The sequence below is a fragment of the Diabrotica virgifera genome, chromosome 10 (assembly GCF_917563875.1).
Source record: "Diabrotica virgifera virgifera chromosome 10, PGI_DIABVI_V3a".
NCBI classification, from domain to species: domain Eukaryota; kingdom Metazoa; phylum Arthropoda; class Insecta; order Coleoptera; family Chrysomelidae; genus Diabrotica; species Diabrotica virgifera.
Window position 1 is genome coordinate 147,261,441 of NC_065452.1, and position 16,977 is coordinate 147,278,417.

The following is a 16,977-nucleotide window of genomic DNA, read 5'->3' on the forward strand; positions in this document are numbered from 1 at the left end:
TTTTACATATCGCTTAAAAGCTTGAATAAACTTATGTTTTGAACTTTATATTGACTAGAACTTTATATTCCTTTAATAATTAAATTATTACTACCTTTAATAATTAAATTATTATATTACTTCATATTATTTATCATTAATTTCATGTTTGTGTGCTGGCACCATACATCGTCTATTTTAAATTTACCGCGCACTGACTGGGACGCGTACAATTGGCAACGTTGGTTAAAGTGTGCGAATTAGCATCTCGTGAAACAAATGACAATCGATGAAAGGGTTGCCAGGTCAGTTTTGATGTCTTCAGTAGTTTTGCTTTCAAAAAATCAGTAGCCATCAGTAGATTTTTTAAGCCATTTATAATACAGTAAAACCGGTGTTAACGGCCACCTCTTAAAATCGGCCACTTCTACTAACGGACAGTTTTTAAATAACGGCCAGTTTAAAATTCTCCAAACTAATTATATTATGTAGATTCGCTTATTTATGAACTGGTATCTACGGTCACCTTTATATTATTGACGCGGCCAAGTAATCTCGTATTTTTAAAGCCTTCACAGAAATTTACATACTATATTTATTTATTTGGTCTTTTATATTATACCTGATACCTATCTAGTGAGCGCGTAAAAGTTAGAATAAAATAATTTTTAACATTTATTGCTAATAAACATTTATTGCTTCAAACATTAAGATAATTGAGGACATAAGTGGATACAGGTCATATGTCACATTTTTTGAGAAAATTGTTTTATTAGGTTCTTGTTCTTCGAATGTGCTGTTTCAACTTTTAGAATTTTAAAATAACCTATTTGTACTCAAATAAAAATAATAGGAATGTATTAAAGCAATATGTCACACTAGATTTTCGAAATTCTAGTGGATAAAGGTATTTAGGTATTATGTCCAAAATCGCGTTTGGACATAATACCTTTATCCATGTGAAATGCGTAAATATGGAGAATTTTTTCTACGACTTTGGAGATCTGCTGGTAAACCTCCGTTTATGTAAAAGCAAACAAACAGTTCAAATGAAAAGGTTAATTTTCGTGTTAATGTAAATCGACAAGAGTGGACGAATTTGGCTTCTATCTCTATAATACATACCTTAATGACTACATGACATTTTAGCAAGTAGATTTAAGAAAAAAAAGGACAGCACATCTGACCAGAACTGAATATAGACCAAGAAAACTGGAAAATAAAACTGGCGGTTTGAGTTTGGAAAAACTGCAAAATTTAAGAGACTGAATAAAATTTGTTTCCTAAGAGTATAGATGGTTTTATGAAAACACAATACATTGAGGAAAATGAAGAAAATCCCAAAAAGAAAAGAAGAACCTAATAAAAAATATGTGTTTTTTTAATTTTACATTTTGTATTGTAATTTTTTTGAAAATAAATGCTCGCATTTTTGATACTTAACTGTTTTATCCACTTAACCGTAACATTTTTTTATTATTTTTATGTGGATAAAGGTAATAATATGTCCACAAAAATTGAAATATTTGGCTTAAGGTAACTTTTTTTAAATTCAATTTAAAATTTAAAAAAGCACCTTCAGACACCTGTTTAAAAAAGAGTAGCAATGCAAATTTATAAAATAAATAATTAACTTGGAACAAAAGACACTAAAATGCTCATTACTCAAAAACATTATTTTGTGACATACGACCTTTATCCACTTACGTCTTCAATTATTTATACAGGGTACAAAAAAATTATTGAATTAAATTAATTGACACAAAAAGGAGAATGTAGGTATGTAATTTACTTAATTCAAAATACATTTTACTATTGCCAGAAAACATCAAAAAATATTTATTTGCTAAATAGTTTTTCTGCACGCTCTGAACTTATTGGAAACAGAATAAGTACAAAGTACTAAAGACAAAAATTACCCATTTCTTTTACCAAAAAATAAAGTACCTATACCTATTCATCAGATACTCATAAATCACCTCATAAATTATATCGAGGCGTCGCAATACCCGACCGACGGTTTGGTTGTATCAGTATTCCTATTGGAAACACATGACACATTTCTCTCTCAACGCAAGAGTCCCTTTGTTATCTTAAGGCTAGCCACAGTAGCCACTTATTGACATCATTATTACCATGACAAATTCTAAACATCCCATATATACCGACTATTTTTAGAAATTTAGGTAAAGTGAAACCAAAGAAGATTAACACGTTGTTGGATGTTGGGTTTTGAATTTTTTTAGATTTGTCAGTAGAAGTTTTCGGTAGCTCGGTAAATTTGAGTTCAAATCAGTAGGTTTTATACAGTGATCAGTAGATTTGTGTTCAAATCAGTAGTTCTACTGAAAAATCAGTAGACGTGGTAACCCTACAAGGATCTACAGACCGAGCGAGTCTCGTAAATTGCACGGCTTCGAGCCACGCTTTACGCAACCGTATTTGCGTACTTGTGTTTTGAGTTGTGTGGTCGTGCTCTGGTCCAGTGGAGTTATAATTTACCAAATTTAAATATGGCAGTGGATAGGTAGCCGGTACCGGTGACTTGTTCTGTAGCCGGTAGTCGCTTATTATTGGTCTAAATCAAGAGTATGTTTAGTTTAGGTTATGTTTATGTTGATTCGTGTTTGAGTAGTATATATTCAGCACAGTTTTTTTGCTATTCGAATTGTTGTATAAACCTATATACTGTGATATTCAGTATAATATATTCTTTATCTATGCTTCGTGTGCTCCTATGTTAGTTTTGTATAAAGTTTAAAGCATTGAATTGAATTAAAGGTTGAAAGACCAAAAGGACAAGATGTAACCGTAATTAGTTTACAAAAAAAAAGAAAATGAAAAGCCAATCCGATCAAGTTGAATTTAAAAAACAAATAGTTTCTAATCTCTTCTAATCTTGTTTCGGTATCAATTTTAAAACTATGGTAACTTGTTGAGACATGGAAATCTATACAGGATCTTGTTCATTCAGAAAAGCAGAGTTTTGCCTTCAGAACTGCATCAATCAGGCAAATTTGATTATCTGTGATGAAGACTAAATTTTGGTTCTGCCGGGGTACAATAATAATCATAACTATTGTTACTTTTTAATTTTTTTAATAAAGTCTTACTTGATCTCTGAGTTAATTATTTGTGATCTGTTTGATTACTTTTTCATAAAAATGCACACTGCTTGAAAATAATTATTTAAAATAAAATGCATTTATTTCGCACAATCATTGAAAATGTATAATGTAAATGCAGCTATTTTGTATAATTTCAGTAAGTAGGACACATGCTAATACATCATTACCTAATGTATTACCGGTACCCGGTACCCCCCGGAACCGGCAACCAACTCATTGACCGGTAGTTCCGCACCGGCTACGGAAGAAGTCACCGGTACCGGCTACCTATCCACTGCCTTTAAATATAATCGTTTCTACTGATTCATAATATGTATACCTACTATAATATAATATATTAAAGTTTTTAAATATTGCTAATATTATTAAAGTTTTTAACATTGTATTTTAATATACTTTGTTTTATTAATAATAATATTACCTAAGTATTGCACCTTGTTCAAAAAAAGTTCAAGATAAATACCGCGGTTTTTTCATACGAAAATGCAAAGCAAAATATACAATTTGCAAAGTATGTAAATGCTTGTTTTTTGATAAAATAATACAAATTGTATGTAGGTAGGTAGAGTAGCAAAGCGTTGAGTAGTTATAGCAAAAGTAGCTACGCCATCTGAGACACGATAAGGATGAAATTAGTTTTATATTTTCTTTTCTCATGGAGCATGCATGATGGAGAGTTTTTTAAAATACGTAACAAAGCTGTTGTTTTGTTATCTATGTTGCAAATATGTTGTTTTTTTTAAACTACAAAATATGTTGTTTTCAATACAAGTACCTAATTGTTGTTATTATTTACTGAGCATTTAGAATTTTGACTAACGCTCGATTTCATAATAAAGTTAAAGTGTGTGTTACCTTTGTTCTAACCAGGGGCTTTGGCTCATGCGCACTGGTTCCTGCACTTTTTAACCGTGAATGGTTGTAAATCATTCAGCCGGTGGTTAGAGCAAGGGGACAGTTCCTATGGTTCAAATACTACGAAATAATACCACGGGAAACTGTAAACTCTTTAATGTTAAAGGGAAATCAACATTGAACATAAATAAACAATACTCTGCGAGAGAATTATACTCTACAATAGTTTGTTATTGTTAAACAAAGGGTTGAGAAATACATGGTGTGAGCTGCGAGAATAACTACACTACTTACGAACATGAGAGAGAGTGTTAGCAACAAATTCGTTGTGGCTAGGCGTCAGAATCTTGCACATACTCTTCTATTTACACTAGAGTGGGGCACTGCACTTTCATACACTTTACTGTTTTTTGACAACAGAGATACTAAATATAATAAATTGTTTGTAGGCACAGAGCCCTTGAAAGAGTTGGCATCATAGCTTACGCGAGCCAATAGTGCCTAAAACGATCGGCGCTACACTAGGTACATACTTAAACGGTGTCTAATTTGCTACTGGTGACTTACTAAAAAGAACTACCGGTGGTTCGAGGGGGCGAAGGGGAAAACTACAAGAAATGTGTTGTTTTGGCATAGCAACAGCAACAGCTGAGCTCAAGTTTTTGGGAATCAGTGGCTCGGGCCACAACTATTTATCTGTGTTCCATCAGCGGCGTGGGGAGTTATTTTTTCTCGCTGTGCACAGTTTAAATGCAATTTGAACATTCTGCCACCACCGGAAAAGCGGCCATCCATATACAAGGCGGAGAAGACTACACTACGCGACAAACGACAACACGATACCTAACAATTTTACATATCGACGGCGAAAGTGCAGTACCTCGTATGTGATATTTTTTCGGTTTTAGGTTTTATACATGAATATTTAGGATTTTGCTCGCGCCATCTATTAAAAACGTTTAAAAAATTCCACATAACTTCGTTACAGGTTTCTAGAGGCAAATTCATTACCTCGGATAATTGTTGTTGTCTTTTTGAATGCAGTACCTTGTATCCGTCAGTCGCCATTGTTTTCTGCCATAAGAAGTCCTTCTTTGGCTTTGCCATTACCTTTTTTACGTTAATGAGGTAAGTAAATATTTAATAATTATTAATGCTGTTATACATTTATCCTAATATTGTATTTCATCGAAAAAATAGTTTGATTTTTTTAAAAGTCGTTGCGATTTTACTAAAATAAGGTTTGTAAGTCCAAATAATTATACGAGGTCCTGCAATATTGTGTCTACAATATTTATTGTTACCATACGAAGTAATGCATTACTTTGTAGGTACTTTGTACAAGCTTTTTACATCCAAGTTAATTTGTTAAACACATAACAGTACTTGCACACTGGAGACTAAGTTTGTTGAGACTGTGATATACAAGAAAAACAGAAAAAATAATTCTGTAAATTTAACGCTTATCCAACAAAGACAATAATAATTACTATACTCGATAGAACTCATTTCTCTCGCATGGCACGCTCATGCTTATAAACTATTCATCGATATATTTGTAGAAATGTATCTCTTTTTTAGGAGTCATAGTGGCAATGTTATCACGAACGAAAAAAATTCTAGAGAGTGCCAAAGAAATTACTGAAGCTAAAGGCGCTTCTAGTCAAAGCGATACCTTAGATTATTATACAACAGTAGATTTAGAAAACGCTGTAATTGTTTTTCAAGACGACTTAAATCCTGCTTTAAATGAAACAGTTGTTGATGCCCTTAACGAAGTTTTAAGCCAGCCTGAAAACGACGTAGGTCCAGTTTTTAATGACTTAGCAGGTATTTGCACTAACATTATTTCTTTCGCTTTGACTAATTTTTTTATGCTCGTAGATTTAGAAGACAACCAAAATGAAATTCCAAACGTGTCGAACCTATTTGAGGATTTGGATCAATTATTTCCAACTAATGTAGCCACAAATTCAACTTCTACTAATGTTGACTTAAGACCGCAATACTACAAAACTATTATTTACACTGTAGAGGAAGAAGTATACGTACCAGATAAGAACTACCAGAAAGCCATTAGTGACGATAGTGAAGTGGAGGAGGATACGCAGTCAAATAAAGAAAATGATGAAGAATACATACCAGACTCAAACCCAGAGAGTGAAGAAGAAAGCGATAATGAAGATATTCAACCGAACAATACAAATATGGAACTTGATATAACCGAAGCCGACAACAATATTGAAGAAAACTTACAAAAACGGAAGCGAAAGAAAACCAATCAACGACAGCTCAATAAAAAATTAAGGATGGAAGGACAAGATTATTTAGGATTCAGAAAATAAAGAAATCAAAATAAAACATTTAATGATAAATGAGAACAAAACGTCGCCTAAAACCGCGATGCGATTGTGGAGATGAGAAGGGAGCCAGTCGAAAGTGTAAATTAATTGACGAAAATGACCGTGCAGGAATATTTAACAATTTTTGGTCGAAAATGACATGGGATCAAAGAAAGGTTTTTGTGTGTAATACGGTTACTTTGGAAACGTCAAGAAATAAAACACCGGATTCAAGAAGGACAACGACGCTAAAATACAACTTAAAGATAAATCACCGGTTCATTCCGGTTTGCAAAAAATGTATCTGAACACAACAGGTCTTGGTGAATGGTCGGTACGAAACTGGTTGTTAAAAAGTAGTGACGGCATTGTTGAAAGGCAAGAAATTGTTGTGCAGAGCAGAAAGAAAAGAGAAAATAATCACACAGAAGCTTCCGAATACCTAAAAGAATTTTTGCAATCCCTTAATAAGTTACCTGCGCACTACTGTCGTAAGGAAACTTCAAAACAGTATTTAGAACAGCAGTTTCATTCTATAGCTCAATTATACCGGGAGTATAAAAAGCAGTGCAATATCAATGACAAAATGTGCTTGTCGATGACTAAATTAACGGCGGTTGTAAATGGGCTGAACATTGGAATATTTACACCACGAAAGGACAGATGTGACCAGTGCTACAAATATGAAAATGGAAATTTAGAGGAAGAGTTATTTCTCAAGCATCGCGAAGAAAAAGACAGGGCCAGAAAAGAGAAGGAATCTGACAAAAATAAGGCAATTTTAGGAGAATGTCATACACTTACAATTTACCTTCAAGCCGTTAAGCTTTGTCCTCAGTTAAACGCTAGTTCACTATATTACAAAGTAAAGCTTTGCTGCCACAATTTCACCATCTACGACTTAAAAACCAACTTGGGAACTTGTTATTGGTTTGATGAGACCAAAACAGATCTTCACGCCTCGACATACGCCTCGTGTGTAGTCGATTATCTCAAAGAGAATTTTTTGGATAAAGGTGACAAAAGAGAAGTTATCATATTCTCAGATGGCTGCACAGCCCAAAATCGCAACTCCATAATGTCTAACGCGCTACTTCATTTGTCTGAAATGTACAGTGTAAAAATCACACAAAAATATCTGGCCAAGGGCCATACAGAAATGGAGTGCGATAGTGTGCACGCCTGCATTAAAACATCATTAAAAAATAAAGACATTTATCTTCCAAGCGATTAAGCTCGAATCACAAAGGAAGCTAAAAAGAAAAACCCCTATATTGTTAAAACACCAGACTTTGATTTTTTCACCAATTTTAATTACAAGCCATTAATGAAGTATGATTCCATAAGGCCTATAAAAGTATTATCAGATCCAGTCGTGACAAACCTAAGAGTACTGGAATACTTGCCAAAGGGAGAAATCAATTTCAATGATGAATTTCAAGTACTTCCTCGACGACCAAAAGCGATAAGTTTAGCTGGAGTTGAGTTTCCGCGGTTATACAAGAGACTACAAAAAATAAAAAAAAAGTTTGATCATCTTAATGAAATAAAGCCGGTTATTCCCAAAGATTGTTGGGCGTATTATGAAAGCTTGCAATACGAATAGTAGGAGTTTTCTACACAAAATGAATTTTTTATATTTTTCATAAGTTTTTTCGACCTACCTAATAAAAAATAAGGTTTGTTTTGTTTTTTACCATTTTTGATAATAAATGTTATAAGTTTATTCAACATACCTAATATTAAAAAATAAGATTTTGTTATAATGTTTAAAATAATGTTTTGTTTTTTAAATGAGTTACCATTTTGGATAATAAAATGTTATTAAAGTTACTCTTTTTGTGCCTTTTTTTTTCTACTCTCATGTGTCAACTTTAGCTGTGCAGTACCTCGTATAGGTTTACCGTTTTAATGCAATACCTCGGATCAAGCAGACGTGGGTTATGGATGTAAAAAGATAATAAATTTGTATTAAAATAGGTTAATAAATCATTTTTTTAAGTTCTGGTTACAAATTAAGCGCAATGTGCGAGAAAATGTAGTTTTTCGCGATTTCTGTAAAATTGACCAAAATAATGATACGAGGTACTGCACTTTGGCCGTCGATATATGCATATATATTGTTAAATGATCGTGAAGTCGACTAGTGGTGATCTCTGAGAGTCTCCTGAAGTAGTAAGGCAGATAAGTGAATAGTTGTGAGTTTGTTGAAATAAGTGTCCTGACGGAAGCTCATCACGTAAAGCATTGTAAGTTATATTGTTCTACTTATATTCCAAGAGTCACCGTTGCATGCCGGAACGAGAAATAGATTCAGTTTATTGAGAGGAGAAAAGGCTAGCATTGTTTTTTTGAAAGATACGTGCATCTGTAGGGGGTCATTGATGACAATAGGCTTGCAATAGTTTGTTGCGAGATTGCTGACTACATAGGGGACTGCTAAGAGTAAAATTGTAGGCGACCAGAGACAAGAATTTGGACAACTCATCATCCGAGAGACAGTTTTATTTTTTGTAGAATTATTCATAACGCAAATTTCAATAAGTACTTTAGATAGTGGTAGGAGTATTTCAATAATCAGAATAGGAGATATTATTTTTAGAGGATATTTTGAGGGTGAATTTATTTCAATAGATGTTTTTGTACCATATATGTGTTTTATTCCTTTAGTCTTTGACCTTATTTATCATATGTAAAGCAAAGGAGATATTGAAGCACGAGAATATAAAACCCTGAGATTAGAGCATTAAATAGTGTGATTAAATCATAAGTGCATCATTAAAATTAAATTTAATTAATTAATTAATTATCTAATCAATTGCTTTGAGCACACCGATCTTTGAATATCACATTAATATATAACGCAGCTGGTTTAATTTGATGAGGCGACCATGTCATCTGAAGGGAGGGGGCAAACTTTTGTGATGGACCTGGTATATTCACCATTTGTCGTTTTAAGACGTACGACTCTAACCTTACCGTCTTTCCCTGGTATTACCTCTAATACCCTAGCTAGAGGCCACTTTAATGGAGGCGTGTCTTCATTTTTTATTAAAACAACTTGATCTACTTTCAGATCTGTTTGTGGGCGTAACCACTTTGGGCGTTGCTGCAACCTGTTAAGATAATCTTTTGTCCACCTTTTCCAGAATATTTGCTGTGCCTTAGTGCACCTTTGCCAAGATGTGAGTTTATTATCTAATTGTTCTGAAATATCTTTGTCGGGATACGCGGTTACTGGACCACCAATGAGGAAGTGCCCAGGTGTGAGTGGCTGCAAGTCGGAGGCGTCATTTGATATTGGAGATAGAGGTCTAGAGTTCAATATTGCTTCAACCTGTGCTAATATTGTGTAGAGTTCTTCAAAGGTATAACTAGAGTTACCTAGAATTCTTTGTAAATGGTATTTTACACTTTTGATGGAAGCTTCCCAAAGCCCACCGAAGTGAGGAGCCCTAGGGGGAATGAACTGCCATTGCGTTTCATTCTGTGATAAATATTCTCTAATTGTGTCATAATTACTTTGGGTTTTGAAAAAGTCATAGAGTTCTTTCAGTTGATTTCTTGCCCCTTGAAAGTTCGAACCATTATCGCTAAATATTTTGGAAGGGTTACCTCTACGAGCTATGAATCTTTTGAGAGTCGCTAAGAATGCCTCTGTGGTGAGATTGGAGATAAGTTCTACATGTACCGCTTTCGTGACCATGCAGACAAAAACTGCGATGTAACATTTCGTTACTGGGGCTTTTCTCAATTTTGAAGATTTTACGAGGTAGGGTCCTCCAAAGTCGACACCTACTTTGAAAAATGGGCGGGATGCACAAATCCTTTCTTTGGGGAGATCTGACATAATCTGTTCAGCTACTTTTGCGTTGAATCTGTGACAAATAGTACAAGAATGGATAATGCGTTTAATTTCTCTAAGAGCATTGAGTGGCCAATATCTGAGTCGGAGATTTGAGAGTGTATTTTGCGGTCCTGCATGCCGCAAACGAATGTGTTCTTTTTTGATCATGAGTGTGACAACGTGAGCTTTGGAGGGGAGCAATAGCGGAAATTTTTGATCGAAGGGTATCTCAGCGTTAGCGAGCCTGCCGCCTACGCGGAGGAAATTAGAAGAGTCGAGAAAGGGATTCAAACTTAATAACTGCTTATTTGACAAGGGGCGATTTGCGGAGATTTCTGCAATTTCTTTTGCAAAATAATGCGATTGTATGGCTTTCACTATGCGATCATGCGCTTGAGAGAGTTCAGAGGTGGAGAGCGGTTCAGAATTTTTCTTTTTATTTTTCAGTACTTGAGTGAATCTTAATACGTACCCCACTGTACGTTGAAGGGTGGAAAACTTAGAAAAACGAGAGAATAGAGATAGCCAAAAATTTTCAGGCTGAACAAGAGTCGTAAGAACAACTTTCTTTTCTTCGGGTAATTTGAGAGAGGGTGGGGGTAGGTTGTTTACTTGCGGCGTTTCAAAGCCTGGGTTTCGCATGAACTCTGGGCCATGGAACCAAACTTCCAAATTACTAGGTTGAAATGAGCCTCTAGACAGCATGTCGGCTGCATTGTCTGGGGATGAAACGTGCCGCCACTGGAACGTTTCACACTGACTCTGTATTTGACTGACACGATTAGCTACAAACGTGTTCCATCTACTTGGGTGAGAATTTATCCAATGTAAAGCAATAGTGGAATCAGTCCACAAATTTACTGAGTGAGGGCGGAGATCATTTTCAAATATACTTAAAATTTTTGTAGTCAACTTCGCGAGGAGCAACATGGCACATAACTCTAGTTTGGGGATAGTGATTATTTTCTTGAGAGGGCATACACGACTTTTACTGGAAATTAAGTTACATGAAATACTATTATCTGAGTATTTAACTCTGAGATACAAAGCACACCCATACGCTGATGAGCTGCTGTCAGCGAATCCATGAATTTCAATACGAGAGACATCTTTACTAACTTGCAATTGTCTAGGGATGACGAGATTTTTTAACTGGAGGAGATTTGACACAAAATCTTGCCAATGTTCAAGAATAGCGGAGTCACAGATGGGAGTGTCCCAATCAATTTTTTGCAGCCAAAGTTTCTGCATAAGGATTTTTCCATTTACTATGACTGGATTTACTAGACCTAGGGGATCATATGAGGAGCTAATTATCGACAAAACTTTTCTTTTCGTGAGAGGAGTGACTTCTAGAGCAGTGGGGACAGAGATTTTAAATTCATCGGTAGCGGGGTTCCATTTGATGCCTAAAACTTTGCAGGGTAAGTCATCTAAATTTAAATCTTTTTCTTGGGGGTCAGAGTGAGAGATTTTTTGCAACATCTCTATTGAATTGCTGCACCATTTGTGTAATTGAAAACCAGAGTTAGCGAGGGCGGAGTTTAACTGAGTGTACAAAATTTCTAATTCAGAGAGAGAGTGCGCTCCACACAAAATATCGTCAACATACGTTTGGTAGAGGAGCGCATGAGAAGCAAGAGGGAGATTAGTGTTTTTCTGTGCGATGTCCTTTAAAACTCGACAAGATAAGTAGGGAGCAAAAGTTTGACCAAATGACACGGTTAAGAGTTCAAGACATTCCAGTTGATCTGAAGGGGAGTTGCGCCAAAGTATGTTCTGCAAAAAATTTTGTGTGGGGTCTGTTTTGATTTGCCTAAACATTTGACGTATGTCAGCGGTGAGTGCGAGGGGGAAAAGACGAAATCTTAAGAGAATGTCATACAGATCTGGTTGGACCTGATAACCTTTAAGTGCTATATCATTGAAAGAGAGCTTCGAGCTGCTGGGACAAGAGAAATCGTACACGACTCGAGTTTTTGTCGTAACGTGGTCGCTTCTAATGACGGCCAGGGCCCGTATTCTTGAATTTCAGGGAGTAGAAATGGTAAGAGAAAGTGACGTAAAAGTAGGCGTGGCTCCCTAAAACCGAAAATGCTGTATTCTTGAAAAAAATTCTCTTAATCTTTGAGAGAAATGTCACTCCCTAAGGGAGTAATAATTTCTACTGGTAGTATGTAAGAGAAATTGAAAATGGGAGTGAAAATAACAATACATAACCTTAGAAAAGCGGAGAGAACTAAGAGAAGTCTCAAAACCGTCTATTTTATTTCTATCTGCTTTCTTCAATATCCTTGTTTGGGATGCATATTATTATGTATATAGCTGTTTTTCATATTTTCATGTGTTTCATATTCATAGCTGTTTTTGTGATAGTAAGTCTTCTATGCCTCTCTCTGTTACATAATAAAATCTTTTCTGTCTGAAATATCTCAGCTGATCCAATTGTATGGAACTCTGGTTTTTAATTACAATTTAGAGGGGTTTTTTTATTGAGAGGGTTCCCAATGTCAGATCTTGTCATTTTACACTGAAACTTATCCTTCAATCCACATGTAGATGTTATAATGTAACTTCCATATGCAGATTTATGGATGTTTCTATCTATCTCCATATCTATAGAATAATGTCTATTAGATATCTATACAAAGATATTTCAAAGAGTAACAAGTTGAATTATAGTGGTTTCGAGGCAAATGTTGGGAAGTGCTTCAATAAACCAATATTTACGAATTAAAAATGGTAATAACTCTATAATAACGTTCAGTGAAGATGTCACACATATATTTTGTCATAAAATGCTAATTATTTTAGTTCCAAAGTGTAATAATTCGAGTTGTTTCATTTTGTAACTGATTTTTTTCCTAAGCGTTTTATTTTCTCAGTTGCAAACAGATTTCTAAATTTTACTCTTCAGAGTTGGCTTTGAACGTTAAAAAAATTCAAAGACTGAATGTCCAAGGACAGATTATGAAAGAAATTAATATTTTCACAAGAAGGCATAATTTATATTCTTTTCCTATAATGGAATCTCATTACTGCTTAGCTCGCACACAGAGAATATATTTACAGGGGGGCTTGAACTTATCTGAAATGTATCGGTTTTATCTAAAGCAGTGCACAGAAAATAATTGTCAGTCTATTAAAAAGCATTTATATGGAAATACATATTTTTAATACTGAGTACAATATTTAAATTTTTTCAGCCAAAAAAAATGCATGTTCTTTCTGTGAATATTTTAAAGATCTATCCAATGAAGAGAATCTGAAAAAACAGGAAAGCTTTAATCCTCACATTAATGAAAGAACCAAGGTCAATTAGAAAAGAAAACAATTTAAAACTGTCTTCTTCGTCAAAACTCTAGTATGTTGTTTTGACTTGCTAGCAGTTCAGGTTATTCCAAATAGAGACAGAAGTGATTTTTTTATAAAAGAGGGCTTGCCTGTTACAATTATACAATTTACGATATACATAATAAACAAGGATATTATTTTTTATGGCATGACAGGTAGCTTGTAGGGGTGTTAACAAAATAGATGGTTGTTTACTAGAAATATTTGAGGGATCATGTTACAGTAAAACGTCATATTTTATTTTATTTAATCAGTTAAGCCCATTTGTAACTTTCGGTGTTGGGCTCAGAAACGTCATATTTTACTCAGATAATTGCACTGGGCAAAATAAAAATAAGTTTATATATGCCCTTTAATCATACATTGTCTTAAATACACATATTGAAAGCATTACTCATAAGTTCTTTGTGGTAGATCACATCCAAAACTAGGGCGATACAATGCATGCTCTTGTAGAACGTGAAAAATAAAATGCTCTGAAAGGAGGACCACTGTATGTGCCTTCACAACTAACACCTATACTAAATTTGGCAAAGAAAACTGGAAAACCCTATATTACTATTATCTTTCGAGATTTCATGAATATTAAGCTTTAGTTAAAAACACACTAACTACACCAAAAATATCAGCAAGGAAACAATGAAATGGAATGATGTGCATATTGTTAAAGTAGAAAAATTAGCCCACTACACAATTTTATACAAAAAATATTTTTTTAGAATGAGTTGTAAAGTACAAATGTTAACCGGAGAACAAGAGGATAGCGAGCAAATATTGATATCAGACTTCTCATACATGCTAATCAGTTATAACAGAGAATATATACTCTCCATTTATATTCGTTTAACATTTATATTCTTTGGTTTAATCAATGTATAATTTTATTATCAATAAATAATTATGTAAGTGGGTGTACACATATTCCTGCCCTCACAATATTCTTTTTTATACATACAAAAGTGTATAATCTCTCATTTTTTTGTTTTAGCATAGTGTATAGTATATCATGTGGCCAAGTTAATCATATTTTTTGTGCTACTAAAATCATTTGTATTATTTTATCCTGCTGTATAACAGAATTATTTTAAACTAAATATGAATTTAATTTGTTGGTTACTTATTTATTCTACAAAGTTAGGTAGGTTATAGTTTTTGTATATCTAAAAAGACAACAACCACCAATAGACACACTGAATAACAGACAAAACATGTAACGTTAGTGAGAACACGAGAAATCTTTGTCAACGTTGTGTACATACAAAAAGAGAAAATAAAGGCCGGTTTAATCACAGTTTAAGAAACCTCAACAAAGAAATAAAATAAAGGTGTAAAGCTGGTAAACAATACTATTATCACAGCATGTATATGCAAATAAATTAAAAGCCACAATCAAAACAACTAGCCAAGAGTTGTATTTAGGAAAATACTCTACACTCTTCAGAAAAACTGTTTCTTTTTTGTTTGTCGAAGTCCGAAGTCGAAAAATTAAAAATCATGTAAACAAAACAAATGATCAGGTTGACAGTGACAGTTGACGGTAGGTCATTTGCGAATATTTAACTTTTGTGATTGGTTCAAATTTTCAACAACAATCCGGCAACACTGTTCGCAGTTTCTCTCATTCCTTTCTACTCCCTCGATTCAAGAATACAGCTTTTTAAAATCGAGAGAAATTATGAAGGAGTAGAAAAGCGAGCTAGTGTAGTAGGGAGTAAAATTTTCTCTCGATTCAAGAATAAGCACACAGGTGGGGAACGAAATACTTGTTCTGCGTGCGAGAGCGAATTCGTAAGGGTTAGGGGTATGGGTCGAGCGTGACCTTGAGCTACATAATCATTAATAAATTCTTGATAATCTTTCAACAGATTGGGGTTTTTCTGAAGTTTGTTTTCTAGCGATAAGAAACGCCTCTTTGCTATAGAAAAGGAGTCACCTAGCTTGAGGTATTCGTCGGGGGTTTTAAAGGGCATTTTTACAACGTAAGTGCCATTTTCTAAAATTTTAGTACTGGAGGTGAACAAATTTTCAACAATTTCATTTTCAGGTGCGGAGTGGGAGGAAGTGTCAAGAATTTCTTCTTGATTCCAGAATCTATTTAAGAGAGTATCTAGTCATAAATTTTCTTCATTATGTTCGAGGGAGAGAGCGTCAGAGATACCTGTAAACGCGTAAACTTTTTCTTTGGGGGTATTTTCGAGACAATGTTGGGGGACATTACCAGAGATCACCCAACCCAAATGTGTATTAATTAACGATGGGAGTCCTTTACCTAAATGTAACAACCCATGAGATAATAGCGAGTAATAAATTTCAGCGCCTCCTAAAATTTGAATCTCGGACGGCACTGCAAATGTGCTATCAGCTAAGCAACTGATTAAATGTGCAGGTATATTTAATTTTGCGGGGTTTATACTATACTGTGGCAGACGTTGTGAAATGGTATCGATAACAGAGCAATCAATAACAAATTTCCTATTATTAACTTTTGAGTTAATTTCCAGCTCAACTTTTTCGCGCGAGATTAGCGTTTCTTGTCCGGATAAGCCGGACACATGCAAATTTTGTGTTTCAGAGGGTAATCCTAATTGTTCAGCCAACTTTGTTGTTACAAAACTATTTTGAGAGCCGTTGTCTAATAACATTTTAACAGTCATGGGTTGACCGTTGTGAGAGAAAACTACCACTTCAGCTGTGGCTAGCAAAACTTGCGATTCCTGATTTCTATTTTGTGTAACTGCGTTGTGCGAGCTCGCGTAAGAGACATCGGTTTGTGACCTATAATTTCCACGATTTACATGGTTACCTGCTTGGGGGGCTTGGTTTGGACGCTCTTGTGCGTCTGGCGTAGTACTTTGACGCGAATGTGCGTCCTGTTGCGAATAGCGGCGTGTGCGAGAGTCCGGAGTATGATTCCTTGAATTATCGTGGTAAGAATTATTTTGCCGTATATTAGAGTGCTGTGGGTGAGTGTGATTATTATTCGTATGATAAGTTTGGGAGCGCGGCGCATATTGAGTGTTGGAGGTTGCCTGTGAGTCTAAGTGAATCAAAGTGTGATGCTTTTGGCGACAAATAGAACAACTTATTGTTGACCGGCAATCCTTGATTGAGTGCTGATAACCTAAACAATTAAAACACAGCTTTTTCTGTTTCACACTATTAATTCTTTCGCGAGGAGGGAGAGCGGTAAATCTAGCGCAAGAATAAATTCTATGAGCACCGTTGCAAATCACACAAGTAGCGTTAAAATTCGGAGAATTGGGGCGTGAGTGGGGGCGGTTTCGTGGCGAGAGGGGGCGAGTATTTGATTCACAACTTGCATGCAAGTTAACCTTAGGTTTGAACGCGGCCGTTTTATTTTCTTGTACATTGTGCTTTTTCTCATTAGCGTTTTCAAAACTGGACAAATTTTCTAAAATAACGCAACGTTTATCTATAAAATCAAAAAATTCTTTAAGAGTGGGGATTTGAG

General features: G+C 34.8%; 2 protein-coding genes across 21 annotated transcripts in view; one reads left to right on the forward strand and one right to left on the reverse strand.

Moving 5' to 3' along the window:
- LOC126893466 (protein claret segregational-like) overlaps nt 1-16,977 on the reverse strand; it is a 649,821-nt gene that overhangs the window by 88,757 nt on the left and 544,087 nt on the right. The gene's annotated exons all lie outside the window — the stretch shown is intronic.
- Nucleotides 3,930-6,307, forward strand: LOC126893472 (ring-infected erythrocyte surface antigen-like). The gene is made up of 2 exons (XM_050663732.1): nt 3,930-5,792; nt 5,847-6,307. The coding sequence occupies exons 1-2, from the start codon at nt 5,558-5,560 to the stop codon at nt 6,305-6,307; spliced, it is 696 nt and encodes a 231-aa protein (XP_050519689.1). The 5' UTR covers nt 3,930-5,557.